Below are 13391 nucleotides of genomic sequence, written 5' to 3'. Positions count from 1 at the left end.
GGGCAAGAGAACAAGATTACCTGTAGACAAGGGTTCTACAGGGTGGGCATGCGAGCTACGGGAAGTACCTCCGCCCAGCGGGGCCCAGATGACACGGCGAATGGCCTGCACCCAGTCCTCCATATCACGCTGGGAGCTGGCCATGAGCAGGAGCGCCTCGGGGTTGGCTGGCACCTTCTCCCGCTCCCCGGCACCACCTGCAAGACAGACAGAGAAGGTTTACGGCAGGGTCCCTATGCAGGATAGAAGATCCCCTCCAGACACCTGTGAACTCAGCTCTTGCTTCCAGTTTGGGCCCAGTCCCTTTCTACACCTCACATGGGAATCTTTTCTGGTTTTTCTTTTTCTCCCTTGCTCTCACTTTGGTTTATTTGTGTTTGTTCATTTGCTTCCATAGCAAAACAGAAATCATTAAAAGTCTAACCAGACACTGCTGGGGGAAAATGCCTGTCTCAGGGCAGCTCAGAGAGCTTCAGTCCCTCAGGCGGCTTCACTGTGCTTTGTGTGAAGTCAGCCACTGTGTTTGACACTCACTGCGTGCTTTATTTACCCTTAGTGCAGCTGACCACCCCACACACCAGATTCCCTGTTCCACGCAGGTTACAGAGGCTGGATCGTAAGCCACTGATCAGGAGTCATCTACTGGAGGCTAAAAGGCAGGAGGGGCGGAGGAGAGCTTGGCTCCTTGGAGCTAACTCTCCACTCAGCAACTCTACTGGCTCCCAGGTTCCCCTTGCAAGTGAGTTTTATCCCTCAGATGTTCTAAAAATCACTTTATGCTGAGCTCTGTGGGCAATTTAAGGGATTTCTAAGATTGTTTTCCTCACCCTCCACATCCCCAAACATTGTTCCTTGTGTAGGGTAGGATCCCACCCAGGACAATGTTCTGGGGATGAGTCCCAGAAACAACTTTGTGCCCAAGGGAGAGAAGGTAGACAGGGATCATCACCCAGCCCGACTGTCCCTTGCTGGACTACAGTCCAGGGAAAGAGCCCAGATGGAAACAGATGCTTCTGAGCACTGGAAAGTTCCAGAACATTTCTGCTGAGCACACAACCACCCTTGGCCCATCTTCACAAGAACTGAAAGCAGTTACCGAGTATATGTTGAGGGGACAGGGTCTCTTACCACTTTACCCCCGAGCTAGCTATACCCTTAGCCCACCCTTCTTATTTTATAGACAGAGAAACTGAAGCACAGCCCAACTCAGTATCTCGCCTGCGCTCATAGTTCCTAAGAGCTGGAGACATAGATTCCAGGTCCTGGTGCTCGGCCACCAACCTCTGCTTCTCACCACCTCCTGAGAGACTGTCAGCGTGTTAGGGCCACAGCAAGCAGCCCGAGGGAGGTGAGCAGACTCCTATAAGAGCTGTACATGAACCTTGCTGTGCGTGTTATGAGCATGGAGCATGGGACAACAGACACTGCAGTGGACAGAAGGACCCCGAAGCTCAGGAGGGTCTCGAGCAAGACCCTTCCAGGTACAGACAGACGAGTCCTGCTCGCTGGGGCTTCCAACGTGACCAGACTTAAGAGTCGTCGCGGTGGGGAGCAAGGAACTGGAGGCCCATCTCTGCTCCTGTGGTGATGGCCTTAAACATGGACGCGGCACTGACAGTGAGCTGCCAGCTCAGAGCAGCTTGATAGAAGCTGCTACCCATCATTTGGGCCACGCAGACTGTGAGGGTCCTTGGTGGGGAGAACCTGAGGCCACCAGAAGCTTTCTATATGACCTCAGCATCACAGCACAGACCCGAAGAAGGGGACCCAGAAATCCACGGATCCAGCAATTGATCAGCATGTCGCTTTCATGCCTAATTGTGAATTTCTCTTTTTAAAATCCATTTTTTCCTAAAGAAGGCCATCCATGCAATACATTTCCCATTCTACAAAGTGTGCGCCCGCCCATCTCAGAAGTAGGCAGACGTCCTTGTGCAGAACTGTATGCCTGACTAGGGACCTGTCCCAGAGTGTCATGAGTCTGCATGGTATACAGTTTATGTATTTCTTCATGTATGTTCATTTACATGTATCCTTCAGCGTGCATTCCTTTTCAGGAAACAGCCCATAATTGTTTTCCAAAGTGGTTCCACCATTTATTTCCAATCCAGCCCACACCATTCCAGTTCCTGTGTCCTCACCAATGTTTTCTTGTGTTTAGCCATTCTAGTAAGTGTGCAGGTGGACAGCTATTTGACTGAGCAGCTCCCGAATGACTGACTGTGTTGAATATTTTGGATATCATTTTATTTACTTAATTGGCACCCATGGACCTTCTCTTGTTAAAAAAAAAAAAAAGCATCTGTTCAGGCTTTTCACCCATTTTTTAAGATTATTTACTTTTTATATTTATATTACCTTTATTTTATGCATGTGCCCAAATGTGTATATGCGCGCCACTTGCATACCTGGTACCTATGATGTCCAGAAGAGGGTGTTTAGATGCCCTGGAACTGATATTACAGAAGGTTATGTACTTTCATATGGGTGCCGGGACGTAAACCAAAGTCCTCTAGAAGAGCAGCCAGTGCTCTTAACTACTGAGTCATCTCTTCAGCCTCAAGATGATTTATTTTGTATCATATGCATAGGTGTTTTGCCTGCATTTAGGCCTGAACACATGTGTGTTTGGAGTCCATGGAAGCCAGAAGAGAGTGTCAGAGCCCCTGGAACGTGAGTTACAGTTGGTTGTAACTGCCATGCGGGTGCTGGGAATTGAATCTAGGTCCTCTGCAAGAGAAGCCAGTGCTCTTAACTGCTAACTCAGCCCCTCATCCACTTTCTAGAGGAGTTGTTTCCATGACCGTGTTTAGTTTTAAAGGTTTTTTTTTTTTGCATATTCTCAATGCAAGTTCATTAGATTTGTGTGTTGCAAACCTCTTGCAATTTACTTCTAAGAATAAGAATAAAAGGTTTTAATTTTGCAAACTCCAATTTATCTTCCCCCCTGCCCCTTTTATCACTTAGGTTTCTTTATTGTAGCTAAGAACTCGTGGTTTAAAGCCTTTTTCTAAGCTTTCTTCCAGCAGTTTTATGGTTTAGGGGTCAACATTTAGGCCTACGAGTTAGAGCTAACTTCTGTACACAGCAGTCTGCTTCTATGGCCCTGCTGCTGCTGAAGTCTCTTGCCCCCACCCCATTGCTTTGCCAGGCTCCTTTGGTGGTCGATGCACTATCCCCGAGTAAAGAAGTCTTAACTCCTGAGTATTTGTCTTTCAGTCAGTTTGCACAGAATAGCACTTGAAGGCTGACTAGAAGTGGGGAGAGTACATAGCCTTGTCTTTCTTCTGATGATGTAGGAAAGACACTCGGGTTTTTATCTTCATCTGCGGATGTGTTTTTGTAGACACGCCATATTGGGTGGGACGCTTCTATTCCTAGTTTGTGGAGAGCTTTTAAGCAATGATGGACACTCTTCTTGTTTAAAAGTGCTCTTTAGGGCATCTGTTGAAATGAACCTGTTAATTTATTAATTGTGTTAATAAAGCAGGCTCGTGGATTTTTCGAATGCTAAACCAGACTTATACTCCTGGAACATCTTCTCCTGGCTAATTTTGCATTAATCTGTTTGTATACATGCTAATCATCACTGAAAGAAGTCAGGACAAAAACTCAAACAGGGCAGGAGCTGATGCAGAGGGCACGGAGGGTGCTGCTTACTGGTTTGCTTCCCCTGGCTTGCTCAGCCTGCTTTCTTATGAACCCAGGGATAGCACCACCTACCATGGGCTGGGTCCTCCCCTACTGATCAGTAATTGAGAAAACATCTTACAGCTGGGTCTCACGGAAGCATTTCCTCAATTGAGGCTCCTTCCTCTCTGATAACTCTAGCTGTGTCAAGTGGATACACAAAACCAGCCAGCGCAGATGTCTTTGTCCAGCATTGGCTTCCAGGCAACACAGGCCTAAGAGGATCCTTAAGGAGTCTCTCCTTTTCAACTTCATGGGGGAGACTTCGTGTAGAATTTTTACTATTTACTGCTTAGTGTTTGTAGACTTCAAGCGTGCCATCTCCTATCCCAGACACTTTCTTTACAGGAAGGGGGTTTAAAAGTCACTTTAAGAGCTAGGCAGTGGTGGCGCACGCCTTTAAACCCAGCACTTGGAGGCAGAAGCAGACAGACCTCTGAGTTCAAGGCCAGCCTTGTCTACAAAACAAGTCCCAGGACAGCCAAGGCTACACAGAGAAACCCTGTCTCAAAAAAAAAAAAAATCACTTTAATACATATATATTTTTTTCTATCCTAACCTGCAAGTGTTTATGTCTTATAGAGAATTTGCTTCATCTGTGTTACTAAACAAGCCAGCATAAAGTTGTTTGTCATAGTCCATGGTCATTTTAGTGCCTGAGGGTCTCTGCTTACACACATGCTCCTTCTCCGCGGCCTTGAGAGGATGGCCACCCCGCCTCTTCCTTCAAGTCCATCTTGCCAGACCAAAGCTCCTGTTACTGACCTCGAACAAACAGCCTTTTGTTGGACTGACTGTGACCACTGTTTTGCTCATTAATAAGCTTTATTTAAAGGTTAGATGGTAAATAGTTTAGGATTTTAGGACAGACAGTCTCTGCCCCAACTCCTCCACTCTGCCAAACTGAAAAGAGAACTAGCCAGCAGGGCCAGGATGGGAGCAGGAAGGCCTGGGCATGCTTGTGAGTGAGACCTGGTCACAGAACATGCCAGCCAGGCTGTAGTTTGCCGCCGTGCTGTGAGGTGCTTTCCCGTGTTTGTTTTCCTTTGCTTATTCTGGATTTGTTTATTTGTTCTTCATTTCTTACCCTGTCTGGTGCTGTTGTTACCCCAAATTCTGCTTTAGAGCTGGTCCCCAATTTGGGGTATATTTTCACTGTGATTCAGTTCAGAACACTTCCCACTTCACTTCGAACTACCAGTTTTTAGAAATGCGTAAGTTTCCAAATTCGCGGTTCAGATTTCTCTGGACCATTTCTGTTATTGATTTCTGACTTAACTCTACTGCAGTAAGAGAACATATGTGTAAGACCTGAGGCATTTTGTACTTCTTAAAATTTGATTTTGGCTCAGACCACGATTTGTCTTGGTAGCTATTCTGCGAACCAATTAAAATGGTCCTGCTGGCTGTAGCATGGGGTGAGGTGTCTGCTGACATCAGTCAGATCTGCATGGGGAGTCTGTTCAGGTCTCTGACCCCTGCGTTGGCTCTCTGTTCACTTGTTCTATCGATTATTGGGCTGAGCCATTAAAATCTCTGCTGCAATCTTGGTTTTGTCTATTTCTCTCTAGATTTCTATCTGATGTATAATTTCCTACCTTCTTTGCGATTGTTGTCAATCGGGTAAGACATTTCCCATTTTTAAACAACTTATCTGGTATCTCCACATGCATTTCTTGTCAGGCGAATGATGGGCACATGCTTTTTCTAGTCTCACCCAGGAAGATTTATTCATGATTGTTTGTGTGCTTGTGTTTAAGTCCCTCTTCTGTTTAATGGGCTCGGTGTCCCTTGACCCTCTTTTTATACTTCTTTCTTTTGAGGTACTTGTGACAGTGTCTCGTTATGTAGCCCAGACTTTCTTGATTCTCCTGTGTCTACCTCCTAGGTTCCGGAATTACAGACGTGTGCCACTTCATCCAGCTGCTTCATCATTTTAAAAGTCGTTTTGTTTATGGTGTGGGGTTGTCTGTCTGTCTGTCTCTCTGTGTGCATGTGAACATGACCACAGGTGTCCTTAGGGTCCAAAAGGTGTTAGAGTCCATGGGGTTGGGATTGCTGCAGTTTGCGAGTACTCCAAGGTATCCCACAGGAACCACACTGGGGTCCTGTGGGATAAACCGCAATCTCTCTTGGTCACAGAGTCAGCCCTCCAGCCTCCACTTTCCTGTTTTTAGGATTCCATTCTAGCTCTCCTGTTGCCGTTAACAAAACCCCTCCCCTTCTCCCACCACGCAGCAGTGCAGCCTCAGAGGCTACAGTATACCTCTTTCTTACCACTGTCTACACCGAAGGGTATTACACCCTTTGCAGGCGTGTAACCCATGTGTATATCCAAGGGAAGCTATGGATGCCCACAGCAACTTCCTATCACAGGGCACAAGGTTGGACATGTGCGGCCTTTCAGGAGTATTTCCACCATCACCATTTCTGACTTTCTTGCTACACCGGTCTTAGAATTTGCTGCTCAAGGACATCGCTACACCAATTTGTGGCACTGTTTCCACTTAACAAGCCAGCATGATTTGGAAAGATTTTAGTGGTAAGGGAAGGACATTTATCTGTACTCGCGTCTCTCCACAGAATCCGGGTCCTGTATGGCATGATGTTGCCTCTGCCTGTAACCCCTCTGCTGGATTTCCTAGTTCTGTGCAGCTACTGGCGACTAACTCTGGATCTTTACAGTGGGAAGGAGTCATGGTCTCATCTCTGAAAGGCAATCTCACAGGGTAAGACATCAGGTTGATTGGTTCCCTCTGCCTGTTTTCTGGATGTCTCTGCACAGCCCACTCAGCTGCCCATGCTTCAGCTTGCTGGCACCCTTGTTTTCTATTTCTGCTTCACTGACTTCGAGCTGTTTGACTCTGGCGTGCCTCCATGTGGGCTCCTCCTGTTCCTCGTGAATGCGGTTTACTGGATTGCTTGGATTTATGAGTTTGTCAAGTTCACAAAGCTCAGGCCCTTTGTTCTTTAGTGCCGCAAATACACTTGTCCATCCTCTCCTCTGCCCCTCGGTGACTCCAATTGCTTGTGCACCAGACATCATGGAGCTCCTCCCACGGTTCACTGATGAGAGATGTTTGTGCTGAGAACTTCTCCTCTATACATTTATTTTTGGGCAGCATTACAGCAGAATAATGCCCCCTGTCTAAGGTACTTCCATCCTAATATCTGGAACCCATGCACAGGTTAGGCTGTATCAAAGAAGAGTGGCAACTTTGCCGATGGAATCAAAATGGCTAATTGGTCCAGTGTAGACCTCGTGGCCTTTCAAAGCAAAGGAGAAAGCAGATACAAAACAGGTGCATACAAACCAAAAATGACACACTAAAAAGACTTGATCAATCATGGCGGCCTTGAAGGTATAGGGAAGTCAGGAGTTTAGGAACCTGGGTAGCATCTAGGAACGGGTGAGAAGCTATATGCTCAGCACTGTGACCCCTTTACTTAAACCAGATCTGTAACCTCGAGAACCACAGACATCACACAGATTGAGCTGTTATCTAAGCCACGGATTTCGTGGTGACCTGTCACAGAAAATGTCTACAGAGGCAGGCACGGTGGTACACATCTGTAAACCCAGTACTCTGGAGGCAGAGGTAGGAGGCTCACAGGTGTGAAGCTGGCCCGGGCTACACATTTTCAGCCTGGGGAGAGCCTGTTCTCCTAAGCAAACAAAACCCCCAAATAATAGCAAACACGTGTAGTTTCTACTGCTTCTAGCTCACCAACCTTTTGTCTTCTGTGTTCGTGTGAGCTGTTTTTTTCAGTTCATACACTGACGATTTGCACTCCAGAACTGTGATTTGGGCTTTCATCGTCATTATGATTTTTATGTATCTTTCATGTCTCAACTGAGCTCTTAGGACACAGTGAATTCGGCTAAAACAAAACTGCTTTAATGTCTCAGTCTGTTCATTTTAAAATGCGTGTCATTTCCTCTGTTTCCAACTGTCTGACTTGTCCTCTCATTCTGGGCCTTACTTTCCTGCCTCTTCGCATTCCTGATGTTTTTGAGTAGGTGCCAGGCACTGTGGTTTCTCAGTGGCTGAGTGCTGGGGACTTTATCTTCCTGTGAGTACTCTTGAGCCTTCCTCTGAGATGAAGTTAGGTTCGTGGTGGACCTAGAGGGCTCGGGGCAGAGCTCATGGTTCCCCATGGAGGGAAAAGCCCTGTGTGTCATGCCCACTGTCTGTGCCATGGCTGCCTGGCTCTCCGGTCTGGCAGGTGGGAACAGGCACCGCTCCATCCTGTGTCAGGGTGGACATGACGACTTCAAACCCTTCCTTCCTCAGTCTCAGGGGTTCCTCAAATGCCTGTGGTCACAGGTCCACAGGTTTGTCATGGACGCTCTGTCCCTTTACAGCCCTTCCATCTTTGCACGCACCACCCTGCAAGCCCTCATGTTTTGATCGCCCAGACTCCAGCTGTGCTGTCTCTACCGTGGAGGCCAGTGTCCTCCACTTGTGTCCCTTTCCCATATCACAGCCTGGAAACTTCCTTAAAGTAGCCAACTAAGACATATGTAGGGCTCACTATTTCTCAACGCTGGCGCAAAGGTCTTTCATTATCTAATGTCCGATGTCTTGACGACATGGCTTCAAACATACATGTGTTGGTGCAAAGTTGTGTTCATAGCTAGGGAATGGGCCCCTCTTGCTTCAAGCTGTTCAGAAGTGACAGTCACATCCCTGTATCTAAGGGACTCATTACATGTGACATACATAGGAGGTATCGACATCCACAGCCATACACAGTCCTCACTGACACCACAGGAAGGAAGATTACTAAGAGCATTTTACACATGCAGAAACCAGGGACATTAAATACTGGACACATGAACAAACAAGTGGAGAGCCCAGGGCAACCACAGGTTCATTCACCTGTGTGTATGTGTGTGTGTGTGTGTGTGTGTGTGTGTGGCTGTTTTTTTTCTTCTCAGTACGAAACCTTTGTAGTAACTGAGTGGAGCGCAAGGAGGATCAAATGGTTGCTGAAACAAATTGTAGGGCCCTTTATAGCACCCAACTGTTTACGCCGACCTTAAATTGTGACAGCGAGTATTTCAAGAATAAATGCATCGGGAAGGCGACAGCCTATAGCTGTTGTTCCTGCTCCTTCCCTCTTATTTTTCAACATTTTTGTTACATTTTAAAAATCTTTTTTTTAACTCTTATTCTGTGAGTGTTTCGCTTGCATGTACGTATGTGCACTGTGTGCATGCAGTGTCCAGAGATCAGAAGAGGGGGCCTGATCCCCTGGATTTGGAATTACGATGCTCCCTGTCCAGGGTAGTTTTTAGTCGACTTGACATAAACTATCGTCATCTGGAAAGAAGAACTTCAGTAGAGAAAATGCCTCCACCCAGGTTGTCTGTAGGGCATCGTTTTGAGTAACGATTGATGTGGGAGGGCTCATGAAGGGGCCCTCATGAGGGGTATGCCAACTCCTAGGCAGGTGGTCCTAATATATATATCCCAAGCAAACAAACAGAAAACAGGCTAAGCAAGCCATGAGAAAGCCAGTGAGTTGTGTCCCTCTATGGCCTCTGCTTCAGTTCCTGCCTCCAGGTTTCTGCTTGGAGGTCCTGCCCTGACTTCCCTCAGTGATGCAGGATGACCATGAAGTGTAAGCCAAATAAATAAACCCTCTGCTCCCCCAAGGTGCTTTCATGGTGTTTATTACAACCGTAACCCTAACTAAGACAGTCATAAGCTGCCATGTAGGTGTTGGGAACAGAACCTGGGTCCTCCACAAGAACAACAGATGCTCACAAACACTGAGCCATCTTTAAAGTCCTTCTATTATAGTGTGTGTGTGTGTGTGTGTGTGTGTGTGTGTATGTGTGTGCATGTGTGCATGTATATTCACGCATGCACATGGATGTTCATGTGGGGTCAAAGGACAACTTGTGAGATTCAGCTCTCCCACCACGTGAGTTCCGGGGGTTGAACTCACATTGTCAGACTCATGCAGCAAATGTTTGTCCCCCTGAGCTGAGCCATTCTTCTGCCTTGCTCTTCTTTCTAAACAAGTCCGTGTGGTCACTATACTGCCTACCATGCATCCTGGACATTGGTAGCCCTCCTCCTAGGAGATCAACCCTCAGCTTAGCTCAGATCAACCCCATGTTGTGAGGACCTGACTTTGCAAACTCCGTTTTAAAGAAGGGGCTTCATCTTGAGCCATGTAATGAGGGGGGCGAGGCGATGTCAGCTCCAGAAATGTGCGGAATTTGAGTGGATACCCTAAGAAATCACCAATTAAGGAGCGGGACCATAAAATTTAACGAGGTCCAAATGTTCTTGAGAGGCATCCTGTCTTTGAAGATACCCTGTCAGTAATTTATGGTTCTTTGTTGGGGTTTCGTACCCAAAATCTGACCAATGGTTTCAGAAACTACCTTACCCTATGCCCTCCTTACCCAATCCCTTTTCAAAAGGACATGAACTCCCCTGATCACGGTGTTTCCCTTTTCAAAGTTCTCCCCTCCACGGATTCTCCACCACACACTTTCCTCATCCACTGTGCTAAGGTGTTAGAAAGGCGTGGTCCAAACTCAAGTTTGTATATTAAAGACCCTTATGTAATTTGCATCAGAAATGGGGCTCCGTGAATTCATTTGGGGATCAGTAACTTGGGCATAACAATGTGTGAGGAGCATATGGACTTAATCCACAAAGCATCCAAGTCCCACGCCTTGGGGAGAAAGTTAAGGTGCCATCTTGTTAGGATGTAACGGAACATCAGCTTGGCTTAGCACCTAGGCCAGCCAGCAAGGCCTTGCGTCCACTTTTATTACCACATTCAGTTAAACACAAGGAGAGCGGGCTCAGTCCCAACACTAACGGCACTTGGGGCCAGGTGGTTCTTTAGGGTGGGTAGATTCCATTTTGTGCACAATAAGCAGGATGTTTAAAGTGAGCCCCTGGGCTCTACCCATTAGACAGACTAGCAGCAACCTCTCCCACCTCGGAGGCTGTGATGACAACAAACACCTCCACACATTGACAGATGCTCCTTGCGGGGGAGGGAGACAGAACTGCCATTGACAGAGACCTATCCAACCTACAATGTCTGTGAATCTGACTGACTTTAATTCCACAGCCATGTGATACGGCACAGGCATAATGTGGCAGGTCCACGAGAGACCCCTACCATCCTATCAAACCTGGTTCCCGTTCAGTGTCAGGCAGCCAAGGCAGAGAGCTGGGGGGAACCTGGATCCTCCTCTCCCTGCCCTTACATAGATTCCTTAGGGTGGCGCGGGATGGGGGGGTACTCACTGGCCTCATACAAAGCTTCAGTGCTGGCTGTATGGTCTTGACTTCCAAACTGACCATTGTCCTGCCCTTCAGAACTGAACCAATCACATCTCTGGGCATGGCTTGGCCATCCTCTCGGCTGAGGGCAACTCCGGCTTTCAGGGACTCAGGCTGGAAACAGGCATAGCCTCCTTTCTAATCTCACATCTCGTAGTGTGTCAGCAAAACCTATTTGCTCATCTTTCAGAATATCTCCAGAACTGGACTGCTTTTCCCGGTCTACCTGGTTGAGATCACAGTCATTGCTCAGCTGCAGGGCTGGCATGTCCAGGCATCTCTCTTCTGACTCCATAAATCTGTCCCCAGTACAGAAGCCACAGTGACCCGGTGAAGACTGAAAGCACCCGACACCTTGTTCGGTCCTCCCAGGAGCCCCCATACCAGTCATAGCCCTGCTAACATCATCAGGGTCTGGGCCCCACTCCTGCCCTTTTGTCCCTGGTTGCCTCCTTTCTGAAAGTAGCATTATCAAGCACGGTCTCTTGTTTCATGGTTTGTATCTGCTCGTTCCCTATCTAGTGCCCAGAAAACTGCTCTTCCAGAACTAGCATGGCTTGCCCCTCACTTCATTCATGTCTCTCTTTGCATGTCACCTTGGAGACTCTTTCCTGACCTCTCATCTCCAACCATGCTCCTTATCAGCCATCACTGTCCCAATACATTCGAGCACACAGAGTATGCTGACGTGAGAAACTTGTGCTGCTTCCCAGCCCACCTTTGTCCATATCTAGCGCCATGTATGAGAGGAGTCTGGCCTAGAGCGCGTACACACAGAACACACAGAAGACAATAGATGAACAACAATGGAGGACAAGATCAAGTGACAGAAATGCTCACAGTCCCACTGCAGACAGACAGGCAATCTGCCAACGTGCATGTGGCCAGTTGTGGACAGTGACGCAGCTGAGGCATCCACACAGAATCCATCCTGCCAGGCTGACCAGGCTGAACTTGCCCTTCTTGTTCAGCTCTCTTTACTGGCTCGGGGGCAGCAAATATTACTTGCCCTGCAAGGGCGGCTTTCCAGGTTCCCGGGCTGCTGGCCTCACAATCTGCCTAGGACTCTGGTTGTCCACTTACCCCTGGGCAGGCGCCTGCTCCTCTTCAGATACTTGGAGAGGCAGAAAGGCATGGTGAGGTGAGTGAGGGACCAATGAGGAAAGGATGTCTGGGCACGGCTGAACCTGGAGCGGCAGCCAGGTGCCCATACAGCAGGCAGCGAAGCCGGCGGCTGCTCTGTCTAGCTGTAGAGTGGTATAAGCTGTGGGGACTAAGGTAGGGTCTTTCGTCTCTCGCTTGCTAAGGGAGGGACTTCTGCATTTTGCAGGACCTGAAAGCTGGGACTGTCCAAGGCGGGGATCCCCGTGAGCACTTCCCAGAGTACCCAGCTACTGGGGTGAAATGGAGGGAGGCACCGTGGAAATCACACCGCAGGCTGGTCTATATCTGGGGTCCTGTCCTGCATCCTAGCCCAGAGCTCAGTCAGTTCCTGACTTTGGTCAGCTGCAGGGCCAAGCATCCACCATTTTTGAGTCTGCCCAGAAAGTTGTGCTAGGAACGGGTCTCCAAGCTGAGGGCTGCTGTCCCTGGCAGTGTTTGCCGGTGAATGAGCACGGGGTAAAAGCTGCACCACACAGAGCTTACTGCAGCCCAGGTGTGAGCTACGTACTTCGTATTTGTCTCCTTTTAGGTTGTTTGTTTGTTTGTTGTTGCTGTGCTCTTTTGGTTTGGTTTCTCTAAGTTTTTTTGAGAAAGGGTCACATTATGTCATTTATCTAGACTGGCCTCGAACTCACTGAGTTGTCCAGGCTGTCTTCAAACTTGTCATCCTCCCACCTTGGCCTCCCACTTCAGGCTGTCTCCTCTTTGTGAGCAAAATGTGGCCAATGACTGAGCCTACCTCTTGGGGTTCAGGTGGAGACTATAAGAATGCTTAGAAGATGTCCTCCTTCCTCTGAGGTAGACATCTTCCCGCTTTGTCACAAGCAAGAAAGCCAAAGTGCCAGGAATGCTCCATCTCTGGGAAGCGCAGAGTCAGGACCTGAACCTAACTGAATGCTTCCCAAGAAAGAAGTCACCACACTGGTGATGTTTCCCGCATCCCTGAAACAAAGCCAGCTGGCTGGTCCAGCCTTGCCTGCCTCCCCCCAGTATCATTCTCTCTCCCAGGACATGGGGTCAGAACCTGTGTCTTAGGGTTATCAGTGTTATAGTGAAGCACCATGACTAAAAGCAAGTTAGGGAGGAAACAGTTTATCTGACTTCCACTTGTCTGTTCATCACTGAAGACGACAAGACAGGAACTCAAACCGGACAGGAACCTGGAGGCAGGAGCTGATGTAGAGGCCATGGAGGGGAGCTGCTTACTGACGCACT

At 48.1% G+C, this 13391-nt stretch overlaps 1 protein-coding gene across 6 annotated transcripts in view; it reads right to left on the bottom strand.

Moving 5' to 3' along the window:
• Positions 1-13391, bottom strand: part of Arhgap22 (Rho GTPase activating protein 22) — a 166148-nt gene that overhangs the window by 26040 nt on the left and 126717 nt on the right. For 3 of the 6 annotated variants that reach the window (XM_087906248.1, XM_087906249.1, XM_087906251.1), the window contains one exon: positions 21-197. In XM_087906248.1, coding sequence (XP_087762374.1) covers positions 21-197 — 177 coding nt within the window. Of the gene's footprint in view, positions 1-20; positions 198-12095; positions 12248-13391 lie in introns of those variants that run through there. The other 3 variants (XM_087906250.1, XM_087906253.1, XM_087906252.1) reach the window with 2 other exon arrangements.

Source organism: Myodes glareolus, chromosome 5, assembly GCF_982192425.1.
Source record: "Myodes glareolus chromosome 5, mMyoGla1.1, whole genome shotgun sequence".
Lineage (NCBI taxonomy): Eukaryota > Metazoa > Chordata > Mammalia > Rodentia > Cricetidae > Myodes > Myodes glareolus.
The sequence above is the reverse complement of the archived record's forward strand: the minus strand, read 5'-3'. Positions and strand labels throughout refer to the sequence as shown.